Below are 19,787 nucleotides of genomic sequence, written 5' to 3'. Positions count from 1 at the left end.
TGTGCAAGGTGCAGCCAGGTGGGGCTGCAGAGAGCGGAAAAATCTCGGCCCAAACCAAACGGCCGAGATCGATGGACGAGGAGCGGCCGGTGAGTGGCAAACGCCCGCGTAGTGCGAGCAACGCCAAGCCGGTCGCGAAACGGGCTCGGGGCAAAGAGCCGAAACCCCGAGGCGAGACTGCTAAGAGCGGTAGCAGTGACCAACCGGTCCAAGGGAAGGTGAACCCTTGGATCACGGTTGGCAAGCGCGGGCGCGTAGAAAGGGAGAAGGTTTTGAGCAAAACCAAGGCGAAGCCTGCGCGTAAGCGTACCAAAGGCGACGCACTGGTGCTCAAAGCAGAGGGCAATAGCTACGCAGAGGTGCTGCGGGCTATGCGGAGCGAGGATCGTCTCTCGGGACTAGGTGCGGATGTTAAAAGCATCCGGCGCACTAGGACTGGAGAGATGATGTTAGAGCTGAAGAAGAATGCCGTTAACAAGGGCTCTTCCTACACGGCTCTAGCACAAGAAGTGCTTGGTGAAAAAGTGCGGGTGAGGGCTCTGACGCCGGAGATGACCATCCAGTGTAAGAACTTGGATGAGATCACCACCGCGGAGGAGCTCTCTGCTGTTCTTAAACAGCAGTGTAATGTGGACGCGCCATGCGCATCGATCCGCATGAGGCGAGGCCCAGCAGGTATGCAGATCGCGACGATCAAGCTTCCAGTCGGGGAAGCGAAGAAAGCGACTGCTAAGGGCATGGTCGAAGTCGGATGGTCGGAGTGCCCGCTCAGTGTATGTGAGCCGCCGGAAGTGTGCTTCAGGTGTTTCGGACGAGGCCACAAGTCGTGGGCATGCAAAGGCCCGGATAGGAGCAAGCTCTGCAGGAGATGCGGAGTAGAAGGCCACTTCGTCAGGGAGTGTAAATCGGCGCCAAAGTGTCTGATTTGCACGACGAACAAGGGCCATGTGACGGGTGGGCCTAAGTGCCCAAGCATAAGTGGACGTAACGGCCGAAAATGACGCAAGTCACACAGTTGAACCTGAATCACTGTGAAGCCGCGCAGCAGCTGTTGTGGCAATCCGCCTCGGAGTCGAGTATAGACATCGCGCTTCTTTCGGACCCATACCGCATCCCCCCCAATAACGGGAACTGGGTTGCGGATAAGGCCAAGAAAGCGGCGATCTGTACGACCGGTCGGTACCCGGTCCAGGAGATAATCTCCACGACGTGCGAGGGCTTCGCGATTGCGAAGATCGGCGGAGTCTACTACTGCAGCTGCTATGCCCCACCTAGGTGGCCGATAGGTCAGTTCTCGTCCATGCTAGATTCGCTGTCAAGCGCTCTAGCTGGACTGAGCCCCTTGGTCATCGGTGGGGACTTTAACGCGTGGGCGGTCGAGTGGGGCAGTCGCTCTACGAACGAGAGAGGTTGGGCTCTACTCGAAGCTATGGCGGGATTGAACGTTGAGATCGCGAATGTCGGCAGTGTAAGCACTTTTAGCAGAAACGGTGCGGAGTCCATCATTGATGTGACCTTCTGGAGCCCAGGGCTTAACCCTAGCTCAGACTGGAGAGTTGATAACGGGTACACGCATAGTGATCACCTGGCGATTCGATACAGTATCGAACAGGGCGGTAGACGGCAGCAGTCGAGGATAACCGACACTCACCGAGGATGGCTAACCTCGAGTTTCGATAAGCCAGCATTTGTGGAGTGGATGCTCATGGAGCAGAATACAGACTACTTGTCTAGCGACGGTCTAGTTGGTACCTTGAGACGAGCGTGTGATGCGGCAATGCCGAGGCGATCCATACCCAGGAATGGACGAAGACCGGTGTACTGGTGGTGTCAAGAAATCGCGGAGCTCCGTGCATCTTGCCACAGGGCAAGGAGAAGGATGCAGAGAGCCCGGACCGATGAGTCGAGAGCGGAGCGAGAGGTGGCATACAGGGCGGCAAAGTTGGCACTGAACAAAGAGATCAAGGCGCGTAAGCGGGCGTGCTTCAACGATCTCTGTCAGACGGCCAACACAACCCCCTGGGGTGATGCGTACCGCGTAGTCATGTGCAAAACGAAAGGCACATCTGCACCACCGGAACGCTCTCCCGCGATGCTGCAGAGGATCGTGGAAACGTTGTTCCCGCACCACGAGGTGAGACCATGGGCACCCACACCACAAGACCATCCTGGTCCGAGTGAGGTTCCCCCAGTGACGAATGAGGAGTTAGCCGCAATTGCGAAATCACTTAAGCTGAACAAGGCCCCGGGCCCGGATGGCATTCCGACGGTGGCTATCAAAGCGGCCATCGAGGCTAGCCCTGACATGATCAGATCGGCTATGCAGAGATGCTTGGATAGAGGCGAGTTTCCGGAGAGGTGGAAAAGGCAAAAGTTGGTTCTACTGCCCAAGCACGGGAAGCCACCAGGCGACCCGTCGGCTTATAGACCAATTTGCCTCCTGGACACGGCCGGGAAACTCCTGGAGCGGATCATTCTGTCAAGGTTATTGGTCTATACCGAGAGGTCGGACAACGCGGGGCTATCAGACAGCCAGTACGGGTTTCGCAAAGGTAGATCGACAGTGGATGCCATTAGGTCGGTGACTGGATTGGCCGAAATTGCGCTGCAGAAAAAGAGGAGAGGCATACGGTACTGCGCGATCGTAACGCTAGACGTTAGAAACGCCTTCAATAGTGTAAGCTGGGCCGCCATAGAGAGCGCCATATCTCGCTTAGGGGTCCCGGCTGGCCTAAGGCGTATTCTGGGTAGTTACTTCCAGAACAGGGTGCTGATTTACGACACCGAGGAAGGCCAAAAACAGTACAATGTCACTGCAGGTGTACCGCAAGGATCCATCTTGGGTCCGGTACTGTGGAACGCGGCATATGATGGAGTACTGAGGCTAGCACTACCACCGGGAGTAAAGTTGGTTGGCTTCGCCGACGACATTACCCTGGTGGTATACGGTGAGTCGCTCGAAGAGGTGGAATTGACGGCAGCGCATGCGATTGACATAGTGGAGGGCTGGATGAGGTCGAGGCAACTGACACTCGCACACCACAAGACAGAGGTGGTGGTGGTGAACAACCGCCAGTCTGCACAGCAGGCAGTGGTCACCACGGGCGGGTGCTCGATCGAGTCCTGTCGCTCACTGAAGCTCCTTGGAGTCATGGTCGACGACAAGTTGAGCTTCAGTAGTCATGTCGAGTATGCTTGTAAGAGGGCGAGTGTAGCGGTTATGGCATTGTCTAGGATGATGTCAAACAGTTCGGCAGTTGTCTCGAGTAAGCGGAAGCTGCTCGCGTCAGTCGCGGTGTCCATACTACGGTATGGCGCCGCCGCATGGTCGAACGCGCTCAAGCTGCAGAGGAATGTTGACCGACTAGAGAGTGTACATAGGCTGATGTGCCTCAGGGTGGCCAGTGCATACCGGACTGTCTCGAAAGACGCGGTATGCGTGTTAGCGGGCATGATGCCGATAGCACTGGTGTTGGCCGAGGATGTTGAGTGCTACGATGAAAGAGGTACGAGAGGTGCGCGACGAAACGCCAGAACTTCGTCTATGGTGAAATGGCAAAGAGTCTGGGACTCTTCAACAAAGGGTAGGTGGACACACAGGCTCATACCGAGCGTGTCCCGGTGGACGTGTAGACCCCATGGCGAAGTGAACTTTCACCTGACACAATTTCTGTCGGGCCATGGGTGCTTTAGGTGGTACCTGCACAGGTTCGGGCATGCAAACTCACCCTCATGCCCGGAGTGTGCAAACAGGGCGGAGACGGCGGAACATGTACTCTTCGAGTGCCCGCGTTTTGCGGAGCAGAGGTCGAGCATGTTAGAGGTATGCGGCAGGGATACTACTCCCGATAACATTATTGAGAGGATGTGTACGGGGGTGGACGAGTGGAATGTCGTGTCGAACACGGTATCCACAATCGTGCTCCACCTCCAAAGGAAATGGCGGGCCGACCAACAGTTAGTCGAGTTGGCCCCCTAGAGATATGCCGAGTGTGATGGCTGACAGATGAGCGAGAGTGCGAAAGCACAGTCCCCCCCCCTCCTCTACGAAGTAATCCCTAACGGGCGTGCCGCGGAGCAAGGTCAGGTAGTGCAGAATGTGGTTTTCCTACGGTGTTGCTAACCAACAGGTTTCCTCATTCTATAAAAAAAAAAAAAAAAAAAAAAAAGAGTGCTATCTCGGCCGTTTTAGTTGCAGTCCTGAAAGCGGCCACCATCGACCTACTCTTCCGGAAGCCAAACTGTCCAGAGTCCAGAGTCATCTGGTTTCTCGGTATAGATCATCCACCTCGTCAGAATGATCCGCTCCAACAATTTCCCAGCGGGGTACATATGGCAGATAGGTTTGTATGCCGCCGGGTTGCCAGGTGGCTTCCCGTGCTTAACCAGTAGAACCATTTGTTTGTCTTTTTTACCTCTTCGGAGTCCACTTCCGTCCTGGCAGATCTGTCCAGACATTCTGAACATGTCAGAACTAGCCTCGATGGCCGTCTTAATGGCTACTGTCGAGATACCGTCCGGACTCAGAGCCTTGCTCAACTTAGGCGGCTTCACTATTGCGAGGAGCTCGTCGTTCGATACCGGGGCTACCTTGTTTTAGTCTGTTTGGGCATAAGGGATAGGGGCCCATGGTCTTGTATCGTAACACGCCCGTAGTTTCAGCTATGACTACTCTGTTGGCATCACCCCAGGGGATCGTGGTGGCTGCCTGGCAGAAATTATCATAGCACGCCCGCTTACGCGCCTTGAACTCTTTGTTCAGTGATAGTTTAGCCACCCTGTAGGCCTCACTTCGCTCCGTTCTACCCTCATCGGTGCGAGCTTTTTGCATTCATTTCCTTGCTCTTAGACAGGATGTGAGGAGTTCTGCGATTTCTGGACACCACCAGTATACCTATTTGCGTCCATTTCTGGGTAGGGATAGCTTTGGCATTGCTGCATCATATGTACGGCTTAGGGTTCCAAGTAGATTATCGCTGGGAAGATCGTCGGTGTTACTCTCTATAAGCAATCGCTCCACATCCCGCTACCCATTTGACGTTATCGAGAGGGTTGCGGTATAGGTCCGCTAGTAGGGTGCTGTCTGCGCTTGACTCCTATCCGAGACTGACTGCCACATCAACTGTTGTGCGGCTTCACAGTGGTTCAGGTTTAGCTGTCTAATGTGTATATTGTGAGGCAAACACTTGGGCAAACACAATGATCCACTACGTCCAAAGAAGACCCAAAAAAAAAAAATACCAGCCCGTATGGAAATCAAACGCACTGTATCCGATTGACGATTCAAACCAACGTTGAGTTTGTTTTATCCGCAAATTTTCCAAGAAATTGTGGTTTGGATTTTTTTTCCCAGTTAACAAAACCTTTAATTTCAGAATGGAAATGTTAATTATGTAATTTAGAAGTTAGAGTTGAATGTTTATCAGTGTTTTATTACTCACTTTAGTATATGTACTCTGCAGCAGCAGACTGACAAAAAAAACTCTCATAATATGTGACTAATCCATTTACCCGTTTTTCTCCATTTCATGTACCGTGTTCAACGTGGTTAAATCAAACCTCAAAATGTGAACAATATTCCCCGTATTTGTACCGTGTATCACACAACCTGTGACCATTCGTATCCAACCTCACCGCCCACAGCTGTCGATGAACCCGTAGAAAAGTAAGTAACAATCCCAATCAATCATGCGCGTACATATGTGTGGTGTGTGTTCCAATACCATTTCATGTTTGATGTGCGTTACCGATTTTTGTGGTTTCGATTTGTTGCACAATATTTTCACAAATCACCATCCGAAGTGCCAGGCGAACCAATTTCAATGATTGCCTATTTTCTACGCTTCCATGAACCCCCTGCCGCCCCATGAACGCTAATGCTTTTGCTGCGCACCCCCTCTCCGCGTTTGCAACTATAATGCCCAATAATGCTCGTTTGAATCGCTTATCACCAACTGCCAACTGACGATTGATAAAAAAAACTGCACGATATCGTAGAGAGGATAGAAAAACGAGATCGGTGAGTTTTTGTCGTTGTTTGATATTTTTTTTTTTTCGGAAAAAAGTTGTTTTGCATGCTGTAGTTTTAAAGAGCGTGTGAAAACATTTCGGTTGGACGAAATTTTGAAAAGAGATTGCATGTTTAAACCACCCGATGCGAATGAAACCCGCGACTCCCAAATCATACATACATAGCCGCTTGGTAACCTCCATCGCCTCCGAAAGAACTGAATCTGATTTCCATCATAGCGCATGCTTCGCTATGATTGATATTAGAGCCAGTTTGCCCTCAAAAGACGGATGCGACTAAGTGGCTGCATGGCATGGAGGATAGAATCGCCCATCATTCGATTTGGGAGTCCTATGTTCGATTCCTATCGGAGTAAGTCCGAACTTTTTTCATCTCAAAGTTGAGTCGTTTGCTTCGAAGTTACTTTTAACAAGGAAAAATAACTAGCTTTAATGAAAATCCTTTCACCACCCCAACAACAACAGACAAATCGACGGACTTGCGCCGACCTTCATCAAGAAACCCTCGATCCAGCAGGAGAACGACGGCAAGCGGTTGATCTTCGAGTGTCAGATCCAGGCCGATCCGAAGCCACAGATCCGGTGGTCCCACAACAGCAAAGTGATCGATAACACCCCAAGGCATAAGGTACAGCGCTCTATTTGTGTGACGAAGAAAAAAAACAGTTTTCTAAACTTAATTTTCTTTCATCCAACCCACACAGTTCAAAGTACAAAACGATGGCAAGCTCTACTTCGCGACGTTGGAAGTGGACAACGTCACGTTCGAGGACTCGGGCAAGTACAAGGTGACGGCCAAGAACGAACTGGGCGAATCGAGTGCGACGATCAGTTTGAACTTCGACAGTGAGTATCCTGCAATCGATGAATGTGCATTGATGTTTCTGTTTTTTTTTCTTCGTGGGTGTTCCATTTATACCATCATTCTAAAATTTACACGATTTTCACCAATCGGAACATCAACTATCATCTCGAATCTTCGGTGTTCTAGTTGTGCCTTATGGGTTATCATTTATTATTTTCCTATCAAAGATCGCAGATTGAACAGACCATCGGTTACTCCTACCTAGTAAAATGATATCGTTGATGTGTTTTCTATTAATCATTTTCTCAAAATAAAAACAGGATATTTTCAAATATAATCAATTTCGAAGTTATGCCTGCAATCTGTATCTTTTACTTTTGTATATGTAAATTTATCTTTTGTGTACACTGGAATTTTCTTAGGTAGCATCCAATTAAGCAAATTATATTTAGAACAAGGGGACTTCGGTTGAGGTTTAAAATAGCGGGGCAAATAATGGAAAGAGGATGAGGGATATACAGAGTATCCGAGAACTTCCTTAAGTATAGGTCATCAAATCTACAATCGTAACTAGTCTTATCTCGCTGTATTATTAATACTTTTTGTGTTTATCCCATGGACTCCAGTAAAAGGCCTTGAAACGCTCTGAAACACTTCAGTAAAAACCCCATAAACTTCCCTTGTTCTCTACTATAGCCCTCTGGAACCCCCTGAATCGGTCTGAGGGCTCATGAAACCTCTGAAAACGCCTTGAAATATCTTGAAACCCTCTAAGACCCCCTGTAGACTGCCTTCAGACTCTACTATGATGCCCCTGAGACACCTGAGACACCCCTGAGACCCGACTGGAGCGGGAACCGAACCCACACTCCGAGGCTTACGAGACACCTAAACGACTGACACCGCTAACCGCTCGGCCACGAACCTCACTGAAGCTCTCCTGAAATGATCTAACACTACTCTGCAACAGCCATGAAATGAATCCAGTCCTTTGAAACGCATTAAAATCTCTCTTAAATTATTGGAAACCTTCTGGAGCTCTCTTGGATGCCTCTGAATCCCCCTGAATCATAGTGAATAACAATTGGCATTTTTAGAAGGTGGCCGATGACGTTTACCTTAATATTAGAAAATGAGCGGGTTTTCCGTGACTTTATTGTAGAACTAGTCTAGTTTTACGTACACCATATTCTCAGGTTCAGCTTCTGAAATGAGCTATACGTGACTGAATTTGGATTTGTCGTAATGACTTTTTTAGCATTGTCCTTGATACCCCCTCGGAACTCCTCAGAAGACCCTGGAAACATCTAGAAACCCCCTGAAACTACTCTGAAAGCATTCTGTCTTTAGTGCGTTTTCATGTTTCGATATTATCTGACTTTGAATTTTCTCTAGTTCCTTGATTTCTTCGCATGCTTTTTTTACAAATGTCTGTTGAGATCCGTATTGCGATCATAGATGGATTTCTGGCATTGATTTTTGACAGCAATAATCCAAAATATTGGACAGGAATCAAAAAAAGTCGCAATAAACTCAAAAAAATCCTCTCAGGAGCCACCATTTGACAGTGGTTCACGAACCAGATTTACGAGGAAAGATGCATTCAACGCCTTCAAATGAGTTTTAATGCAAATATGGTCTTCTACAAAGTTGTCCCTAATAAGGTCCTCTTTAAAATGTGCATGAAAATTAGGGTGGTCCATATTTTCAAAGAAATTGGTAACCAAAAAATTTTTTTATTTGCAAGAATAACTGTATACACTCTTCGAAAAATTTGTAGATCTATCAATTTTGAGCTAGTTTTCTGAAGAAACTTTTTATGTAACTTTAAAATTGACCGATCTAGAGGTATTTTTCTGAATAAGCTTAGGGTGGTTCAAGAATAAACCGGTTTTCTGGCGTTAACTTTTTCAGTTTCGCTTTTTCATCAAAGTCGCCCAAGAAACACTTGTAGAGCATTTGAAGACGCGTCTTTTCGTGCTGAGAATGTTGCTACGTCATTCCGCTCAAAAGATATTGATGATTTTCTAGAAAAAAATGGCATTTTTCAAGTATTTTTCACTTGAGTTACGAAATTAAACCCCTCTAGTTTTTTTATATGTTTTATAACAACATTTCTTTTGAATGCGGGCAAAAGATATTTTTTTATGTTTGCCCTAACCCGTCATAACACCTTCTAAAAAAACTATGATATTTTTAAGAAAAATGCCTGTAACTTTTGAACCAAAAGAGATAACGACCATCTCAGCGCACGAAACGACGCGGCTTCAAACCGGTTTTGCTTGAACCACCCTAAGCTTATTCAGAAAAATACCTTTAGATTGGTCAATTTTCAAGCTACATAAAAAGTGTCTTCAGCAAACTTGCTCAAAATTGATAGATCTACAACTTTCCCGAAAAATGTATATAGTTATTCTTGTAAATGAAAAAGTTTGGTTCATAATTTCTTTGAAAATATGAACCACCCTAGTTTTCATGTGTATTGATAAGAGGGCCTTATTTTTAGGAACAACTTTGTAGAAGACCATATTAATCTAGAAAATCATTTGAAGGCGCTGAATGCATCTTTCCTCGTAAATCTGTTTCGTGGACCATTGTGCATTCTTTCATTTGCCAACCTGTTTAGATTCTCATTGATATCGTAGATGAGCTCCTGATAGGATTGTTTGGAGATTATTTCAGCAATACGCCCAAATGTTTGATAAGTCACTAAGGGTCCTTCAAGATCCTCTCAGGAGCCACCATTGTTTTTTTGCATGTTCTCCAATGATTTGCTCCATTAGAAAATTTCTCCTGACGATTAGTTTCTTAATTCATCGATGGTTGTAGTCGAGGTTCCTATTTCTAAGATGATTGTTTGCTTAAAATATTCTTGTAGTTTATTTGTTGATTATTTCAAGTCAGCCCGTCTTCCTTTCAAGAAATATTACAGTACGATTTTCGAAGGTCAGAGCGGCCTAAGCAGATTCGACATGAGTTGAGTTGTTCTGTGCTTGGCTGGTATTCTCTATTACGTAGAAAAGGTGACCACAATTTACGGCTCTGTACTTTCGTTTGGAAGATATGTAAGTTGATAGGGGTTGTGCAGCTCTCCCCAACAACAAGAAAGTAGCTGCGGAAAAAATCACTCGATCATGCGTCACTCCTAGGATCTTGAGGATCTTCCTCAGGGCGATCGTCTTCCTATTAACAAAGTGATAGGGGCGTGGTGTATTTTCCGAGCAAGAACGAATAACTGACACACAGCTGCAGCCTACCAAAATAAGGTGTCATACCAAGAAAAAAATATTGGATGGTTATTAGCCTGGTACACGGTTTATATGGGAAAATACAAAAAATGGAAAAACTCAAGTTCCTGTATACTTTTTGAGTTCCCCTTTGGTCCCATATCAACTGTGCAAAATTTCAGATCGATCGGAAAAACTATATTTTAGCGCCCGCCATTCTTAGTTTTTCATACGATTTACTATGGGGAAATATTACTCCTACAAAGAAAAATCGCTAGGAGTCACCCCTAGATCCCTAAAAATATGTCGACGAATGATTTCTGTAGAAAACTTCACTAGGAATCAGACCTCCGAAGACAGCAAACCGATGCGACGTTCGTGGAAAAAGTTATAAGCCCTCACCGGATCGATAAAATGACGAGATTTTATTATTTATTGTTATTCCTTACATGTTAAACCGCGTTTGCATGCCATTCGGTTTTCAGTCAATAACTTTTTCCACATGCCCCAGATCGCTTTGCGGTCTTCGGAGGGTTGGTTCCTCGTAAAATTTCCAACAGCAATCATTCATCGATTTATTTTTAGGGGTTGAGGGGCAACCTGTGGCGATTTTTCTTTGAAAAAGTGATTTTCCCCATACTAAATCGTATGAAAACTTTAAATGGCTGGCGCTAAAATATAGTTTCTCCGATCGATCTGAAATTTTGCACAGTTGATATGGGACCAAAATGGAACTCAAAAAGTGTACAGGAGTAAAATGTCTTTTTGTGCCCCACGCTAATGGTTATCCGGATAGTAAAAATAACTTATTTACGAATTATGCAGGTATTAAGGCCCCTTACAGAAAATACCTCAACGAGTTATTAGTTTGGTGTTAAGGACTGCTTGAGGTATTATTCAATTTCGGAAATATCGCTATTTCTATGGAAAATTCACCGGATATAATTTTGATATTGCTATATCTGATATCATTATTCACATTATTTAAAGCCTCTATAATAAAAACAAAAAAAATATTCACATGGTTTTAATGTAATATCCACCAGTTACTATTTTGGGTATTTTACCTCTTATGCAAGGCTTCTTAATACCTTATTCAGGTTGTAGGTATTAGGTTGTGCATACCGGAGTTTGGTACTCTATGGGTATTTTCTCCTGCTCGGATAGCCATAACAACTGATTGAAGCTATGTTACAAAAGTTTGAAATCCGGCAGGTTGACGGAAATGGGGCTTATCGCTCAGAGTACCGTGAGGCCGTCTAGAGTGCCCAGAAAGTCCCTGTTTCCCTTTTTCCTGCGATGATTTCTATATAGGATACATGAGTTTGGGGCTGCGAGGGGATCGATCGCTCTAATAGGGCCCCGGCCATTAGACATCGTAGTTGTTGCTTCTTCACAGGTAGTTATCGTATTCTTTACGATGTCAGTTGAAGCTGGCAAAGTTGTACACGGAGAAGTTGGATATCATTAAGTTGTATTATACTAGAAGGCGGCTTAAATACTGATTACAATTCTTTTAGTATCCAAAGGGAGACAATTGTACTGGTGAACCTGGATTTAAAGAAGTTTGTCCATAAGCCTTCTTATCTTGTTTCAGTCCGTTTAATTTAGGAACCTCCAGGACATTTAGTCTCTTCCGCCGTTCAGCAAATTTTATTCGTAATTTTGTTTTATTTTTCTGCCTTCATGTTTTTTTTTCATCTTTCAATCCTTTCTACGTTTTTGCAAATTAATCCTTATGAACTTTTCTTTTACATGTTTCAATCACAGTGGGTTGACTCCAGTTAGTCTAGTAGTTAAGGCTATGAATCGCCTAAATTTTCTCGACTCCCTGGGCAAAGTGAATCATTGTACTTGCCTCACAATATACAAATTCATGCAATGGCAAAGAACACTAAGTTGAAGCGGGGCAGGCCGAGTGCCAGTGAGGATGTAGAGCCATAAAGAAGAAGAAGATGGGTTGACTTGGCGAATATCTTTTAAGTCTCTAATTGAGATCTGAGATATGATATTTAGAAGATTTTTGGCTTTATTCAACCAAAATATTCGACAGATATAAAGATGTCACCATGAAATCAACAACAACTCGCAGAAGCCACCATTTTTTGAAAGTTTGTTTAAATCTTTACTGGAAACATGGATTGGATAGATTCGTTGTAAGATGCTTGGAAAACTATTGATAACACCACGACAAAATATTTGACAGGTACTCAAAAAAGTCACGCTGAACCTAATGTAATCCTCCTAGGAGCCACCTCTTTTGCAATTTCTCGCATAATTTTCTCAAGAATCTTTTGAAAACTGTTCTCTTATTAGTTGCAGATTATACTAGAATAGCTCCAAGATAAATCCAACACTGTTTCTTTCATAAGAGTATCAGAACGTCGACCCGGGTCGTAAGTACCCCTATCATTTATGAAATTCTTGATGGATATCCCCAAGTAACACACATGTTATATAAAAGTTACGACAGCGCAAGTTTTGATCGTATAGAAGTTTATTTTACGTTATTTCAACACAATGTTAGAATTACGTAAAATTAACTTCTATACAACCAAAACTTGCGCTGTCGTAACTCTATTATAACATGTGTGTTGCTTGGGTCTGATCCCAAGCAGCACACATACCACAGAAGAGCCACGACAGCGCTGGTTTTTGGTTGCACAGGAGCTAGAGTTGAGTGGAGTGGACCTAGCATGTGACTATCACGCCGAGGACCTGAGATCTAAACAGACTCTCAAAATGTGAGTTCTTCCTTCGGAAGGGAAGTAAAACGGGGGTCCCGAGATGAACTGACATAGTGTTAAAAATCTCGTAAATACATTAACATTAACTCGTGTGCAACCGAAAACCTGCGCTGTCGTGACGTCCATAAATTACGTCACGCTTTGAGGGAGAGGGAGTTTAGCGAAGTGACAACCCATACTAAAAATCAAAGGTCTCATACAAAAAGTGGCGCATAGGGGGAGGGAGGTGGTCTTAAGAATGACCAGTTTTTGCGTGACGTATTTAATGATCGTTTCCCTACAATTCGCATTTCACGTGAAAAAAAGGACGTTTGGCTTTGTTTCGAATGGCACGTAGCCCAACGAACAAAATTCGGTTGTATGATTAATTTTCGAATATGTTGTATTCTGAAAAGTGGCACAATGCTACATATTGCCGATTTTTCTGGCATTTTACCAGATTTGCTAGTATGTCTGGAACATACTGGAAAAACTTGTTATTAGAAGGCACGAAATGTTGCTAATTGACAAATTGAGAGATGAAATTTGTGAAAAAAATCGCGTTCTGGTGGGATTCGTACCCACGACTCCGTATTCGATAGACCGGCGCTTTAACCAACTAAGGCATACAACAGGTAATGGTTCTGCGGAATAGAAAGCCTCCGACTCCGAAGCTGCACCTTGAACACTCCTATTTCACAAACTCATCTCTCTTTCGGCTTAGATGTCAATCCACAACACACTCCTGTTTGTGCCCACTAACTACAAGTGCGAGTACGAGTAATAATAATGTTTTCACAAATTTCATCTCTCAATTTGTCAATTAGCAATATTTCGTGCCTTCTTATTACAAGTTTTTCCAGCATGGTACAATGCCTTTTAACTTAATGCCTCATATATTGTATTGGTGAAAACCAGTGTTTTTCCTTACTGTCTGTTCAATCTGCGATCCTTACTATGTTATTTTCGCCGCAACTGAGTATTTCCTCTCACATGTAGTTTTAGTGGGTGTAAAAGCAAAACACAAATCGGAATGACTGATCATCATTCCAAACAGCTAGATATTGTCGCATTTTCCTCATCTCTTTTTTTGTTTGTACATACATTTTTATAGTTTATTCAGTTTTTATTTACGTTCTTTATGTTCAACATCTCCACTTACTATGATTGCTATCGTAACAACAATATCGGCTGAATTGTTGATTGTACAAAAACATATGAAAAGTCGCTTTCGACCGGTGGAGTGCAGTGGGTGTTACGGTCGCCATGACATGGGACCTTTCGAAGATCTTATGAATTAAAAAAAAACTGTATTGAAAAGAGTGTAGCAAAACCACCCGTCGTAGTAGTAGTAGGAGTGTAGTGTCGGAGAAAAAGCGCTCTTTTGAATTCTACCGAAAAATAAATGTATTGAGAGAGATATATCGACGATATCCAAAAAACCAACCGAAATTAGAGACCGATTTAAACCACAAGTGTCACATTTTCCCTTAACCCTTTCTCCCCGTCCCTCCCTTCTCTTTCTCCGCTTTCTCTCTATCTCTCTCTTCCCGAAATCTAGGTGAGGAAGTCCCGGTGCCAGCGGATGGTTTCAAGCCCGCCTTCACAGAACGACCCGTCACGCGACAATCGGACGACGGCAAGAATATTGTATTTGAGTGTAGATGTATCGGTGATCCGAAACCAACATACACATGGCAAGTGTTACCCCTCAGTTACCTATTTTTTATTGATCTAATTCACTAATTAACCGAACGAAAGCGGAAGCGAACAGAACAATTTGTAATCAATATCCCCCCAAGAACACAATCCCTAATTTCCGTCAATTTCCAAATGTATCCCACTCTTGCGTCCGACAATCCAGGTACCACGAAAAGAACGAAATTCAGATGGGTGGCAGGTTCAGTAGTGAGACAGAGGTAGACCAAAACCATTGCCATCTGATACGGTTTACGATTCGGGACGTGAAACAGCTGGACCGGGGCGTGTACAACGTCGTGGCGAAGAACAAACATGGCGACTCGTCCGCCATCATTAACCTGAACTTCGACTCAAGTTCGAAGATAGTGTAAGTGTTAGGCGGGGCGGAGGGGTTTCCGAAGAGTTCAGGAATATGGAGGCAGCAATAGGGGTTACTAGGTTTTCGTAACAGGATCGGGACAGGATGAAAATTGCAATTGATTGAGCTTTGTTTAAAATTGTATGAATGCATAAAAGCTACTACGTGGATAAGAAAGAAGTGATCATCACGACCCTAATTCAGGTGATCGCGTAATGTAAGGTAATTCCAACCATTTTTACTCACAGTGAATATTTGTAAATCCAGGAACGCATCTTAATAAGGCGCTGTACCCTATTTTGAACGTAATATATCTCGATCACGTCAGTTTGGAACAATTATTTTACTCACTACGTAAATCCAGTATGTTTGTGGAAGACGTCAACAAATCCATTTCAACAGATACGCAGAACCAGTATCATACCAATCGACTCCCTTTCAACTTGGTGAAATAACCGAGGAGTATGAACTAAGTTACTCAATCAGTGATCAGTATGCGAAATGAATCCTAACTCATTTTTATACAGTATCGGACAATAAAAATGCACCAAAGCCGTTTTCCCATACAAACTAGTCAACTTTTGATTGCTATATCTCAACTTTTTCTCTACCGATTGTTTTCATTATTCTGTGACGAACTACAATTTATTTTAATTTTTGAAAACTATCGAGAAAGTTCGGTGAAAGCTTTTGATATAAAAGTTACAGATACGTTCAATTTTGACAATAAAAACGCAACACAAAAAATGGTAAAGGTACCGTTTACCTGTAACAATATATACCTTGCCGAGATAACCAAGATAAATGTGCTGTCGAGAATTCAGTAAAAAGAAGGAAAAATACCAAGCTCATCTTAATGTGCAGTTGCTGCTCCGTGACTGACCAGAACATGGGACCCCAGTCAACCAGTCATCGTATAAGATGTTGCATAAGATGTTAAAGTGGAGACGATATGCATACACTTTACATGCGCCTAAATGGAGGCATGCACGCATAAGGCCTCCACTTTATCATCTTATGCAACATCTTATACGATTACTGGTGGTCTGGGACGAGCTCAGTAATTTATTTGTATCTTTCTTGTGTACCTTTCAATTTTTAGAAAAAAAGTTTGTCTTGCTTTATTTTAACATCTTTATGTATAGCTATTCTATACATAAATTAGTTTAAAAAGTTCAATCTTTTCGATGAAATAGTCATCCATTAAGCTAGGTACTCTTTATAAAGGAAATGACCTACCTTCAGGCTAAATGCCTGGGAAATTTAAAAATTAATTTTGTTTTCTAACATTCGTATTTACTAGTTATAAGAGTATTGACGCGTTATACAGACTTAGAAACACACAATCGATCTCACACCAGAAGAGTAAGATTCACCCTGATTATGGGTAAACCGGTCTTTGAAAAAAATCCGATACCCAGTTTCTTTAGTTGGTTGTCGCTGTCACAATCTGGGTAAACATCTGAGTAAATGAGACTTGCAAAAAAATTCACATTGGCCACGGTGCTATAAGTGGTAGCGGTTCCAGCGATCTGCGGAAAATTAGATGTTGCGGTCTGTCGAGGAATTTCTGGAAATTTTGAACGGCGAAAGCTGAACACTATAGTAAATTGGTAAGAATTTTCACTTGTTTTGTTTTTCAAAATCATTCTTTACACATGCTAAACATTTTCAGTTATTATTTGCTGCTGCCCTGCTGATCCAGTTCGATGCCGGCGAGGATGCTGGAACTTTGGCCGGAACAACATTTTCACAAACAAATAGTGCTTCGTCTGTGATGTCGTAATGAAAATACTGAAATAAACATAATCCAAATCATAAATTGTTTTATTTTTGATTTTTTTTTGTTTGGAAGTAGTTATGGGGAATCTCATATGGTCCATGCTCTGCTACTCATTTATTTGAACATGGGTAGAAAATACCCTGATGACTAACGTCAATATCAGGGGAAGGGGCAAGACAGTGTGCAAACGAGAGCAACTCTGAGAAATTCTGAGCTACTCTTTTTATCAATGATCGACGAAATTGGTCGAAAGACATCCCCAAAACTGCAATTTTCATTCAGCACACGCAACACTTTGCAGTTTGGCATTGGTGCCAGATCACACTTTGGTAGAAATGGGAGAAAATCTGAGGAACTGTGAGGAATTCTGAACAACATTTCGAACACAGATTTTCTCTCGTTAGATCTGTCCTGCCCCTAGTATCAGGGTAACCTTTACCCAGATTTGGCAGCTAATATTGGTAACCCAGATTTGAGTAAAGGTAGCTTTACCCACTTTAGAGTAACTGCAGTTTTACTCGATCTGGGTCGCTTTGACGTAAATCTGGGTAGCTGAGGGTTAGCGTGTAGAATTACTCAAAATATGGACTGGTACAGTTAAACACGAAATAATTGGTTAAGCATCGACGGCACTTAACGAAACTGGGTTAAGTTTCATTTGCACTATATTTACACTTTAAGGTGACTCCCTGTATCACTCCTATTTCAGCACTTCTTTTTCGATTCTTGTTTCTAACAATCATCGAGCGCAACAGTAGAGGTGTTGCCTTTTTACATTTGTTCTATAAACAAACAAACAAAAATAGCACCTCTTTGCCTCGCTTTCACCAATGTAAACATTTCAAGATTATTAATCATTTAAAAGCAATTCAAGCAGTAGACTACTCTGTTTTGCTAAACAACAATGAAACATGTCCCAATATTACGAAAAACACCGAATTTTATTTGTAATAAGCTAAAAATGATCGAATACTCTTAGTATGCTCTTCCGCTGTTGATGTTTGCAAGCAGCAGCAGTGTTGGCGGACAGTGCGGAAAAGATTTCACAAATAAAAATTATTTGCTTTTATTACTATCATATGTGATTCAAAGTACAACAATAATCATTCGAAGAATAGTTTTCGATTTTAAGACGTATAATCGATAAATTTGAGTTGACCATTTCAATGATTTTGATTGATTTTATTGATGAATTGGCCCGCAAGATCGACATCACTGCGTTCAATGATCGATGATTGTGCGCCGGACGGCACCGTCGCGTCGCGCTGCTGCCGTCGTCGTTGTATTGTGGTGGGTGGTAAACTTTGCCATCGAACTCTTGGTGCGGTTGAGACAAATTTGAATAATTTTCAAGTTTGAGTGAAAATATTTCTTTGTGGTATAGATAGTTCGAAAGAGAATTTTAATTGGAATAGTGTGTTCTATATTTCTTTTCAAAATATCTTGCGTGAAGTGGAGAATTTCAGAGAAAAAGTAAGCATCGATTTTCTTACGTAAATGTATTAGTGCAATACTGTGTAAAGTTGAATTTGGATGATGATTCTGAAGAAGCCATTTTGTGATGACACAAAAAAAGGCCTTAAGCTGTCACCCCTCTCGCGATAAGTCGCCATTGACCAATCCAAATGTCTGTGAGGTAAATAGTGCTTTGATTTAAAATTTCCCGTGTTCAGAATTTGTAAGAACTTTGAGAACATCTTTTGTTCTCTCGTATATGGATAGGCTTGCAGTAGGTTTCGTGGGACTTTTTTTTACAACTCAATGGATAGCCTAATTAAGTTCTCGAGACGCGGTGTCATGAACACCAATGCAAATCTACTGGTGAAAAATATGCCTGTTTGATTTTGCCGGGAACAGTTAATTTTTGTTTCCACCAGTAACCCAAACACTACGTGTAATGCAGCGTGTACGTACATGTAGGCGAAAACCACTATTTTACGAATGATGTAAAAGGGGTGCAAAAACGTGGTTGTTTCTTTTCTCAGGGATCAAGTAGGTCAGCTCCAGAGGCACGTTCTCCTCCATTTGGGAAATTTGTTCCTCGTAGATAGGCCGTGTGTGTATTTTTGGGCGACCCTAAGTTCATCCTCATTATTCTCTCTGCCTGTATTAAGTATGGAAGGGGAAAAACTGCTGGATATGGATATGACAGATTAGTACAGTTTTCTGGCAATTTCAATTTTGTCGTGAAAGTTTGATCATTTGTGAAAAATAGAATATCTTGATGAATCAATAATTAAAATGTTTACCTCCCTTTTAAGGAGAATTGACTTTAATTATCGAATAAAAAAACACGTTAGTGTAGTGACAAATTTCCTCGAAGACGTTATTGTGTAGGTATTCCCTAATCGAACACGACGGTTTGAAATGGTCGTGCCTCGTACAGATCCAAAAATCGTCCGTTTTTGCCTTCACACCTGGTTTCACAGTCGAATGTGTCAAAAGTGACAGAGTGGCACGTGCTTTTTTTGCTGCCTCACTCACATTTCATCTTCGCTCTCTTTCTATTTTCAACGATGACAGCAGAAGGTCGCATCAAAAAACGAAGTAGTTTGTACAAAAGAGGCAGCAAGGATATGAGCCATTTTACGAAGTGACAACAATGTTGATGATGATATTGATTTTCACGGGTTTGGACGATACCTCCTGTCAAAATTTCATTCATAAAAACGGCTCGTAAAATGGACTATACTCAACTGGCTTCTTTAGCGGTGTTGAGATAATTCCATATTCTGAATCTGCATGCAAAACTGAGTCGAAATCCAAATTTTCACGAATTTTGATGCCCGGGAACCTATTTAAAAATCAGTTTGAAGTTTGTATGGGAGCGATTTGTCGAATTACCCCTCGTCGCATTTTGTACTGGGTGGAGCTGTCAAGTAGTTGGCCAGCTGTCAAAAGGTGATTTCTAAAAATCTCTTCGAAATCGATTTTAGGTACCAAAACGAAGTTCTAAAAATCTGAAAAAAATCATAGTAGTTCAGAAAAATGAGCTCTTTCGTATAAAATCAAAAAATCAATACATTTTTCTTAATTTATAAACCCAATTGACATGGTTCGTAGAAAAGGGCGTTTGAAATAGGGCGTCGAATCGACCTTCGAATCCAGTGACCAAGGAAACTCACAATATGACGCTAAACAGCATGACCCATATTTG

General features: G+C 43.0%; 1 protein-coding gene across 1 annotated transcript in view; it reads left to right on the top strand.

Moving 5' to 3' along the window:
* The window catches only part of LOC109425333 (twitchin), a 115,752-nt gene that overhangs the window by 41,851 nt on the left and 54,114 nt on the right, over positions 1-19,787 (top strand). Inside the window, exons 3-7 of the mRNA XM_029860217.2 lie at positions 5,644-5,665; positions 6,496-6,658; positions 6,735-6,876; positions 14,350-14,485; positions 14,653-14,856. Of these exons, the coding sequence (XP_029716077.2) occupies positions 5,644-5,665; positions 6,496-6,658; positions 6,735-6,876; positions 14,350-14,485; positions 14,653-14,856 (667 nt within the window). The remainder of the gene's footprint in view (positions 1-5,643; positions 5,666-6,495; positions 6,659-6,734; positions 6,877-14,349; positions 14,486-14,652; positions 14,857-19,787) is intronic.

The sequence above is a fragment of the Aedes albopictus genome, chromosome 1 (assembly GCF_035046485.1).
Source record: "Aedes albopictus strain Foshan chromosome 1, AalbF5, whole genome shotgun sequence".
In the NCBI taxonomy this organism is placed as follows: domain Eukaryota; kingdom Metazoa; phylum Arthropoda; class Insecta; order Diptera; family Culicidae; genus Aedes; species Aedes albopictus.
Note: the sequence above shows the minus strand (reverse complement) of the source record. Positions and strands in the feature narration are given on the sequence as shown.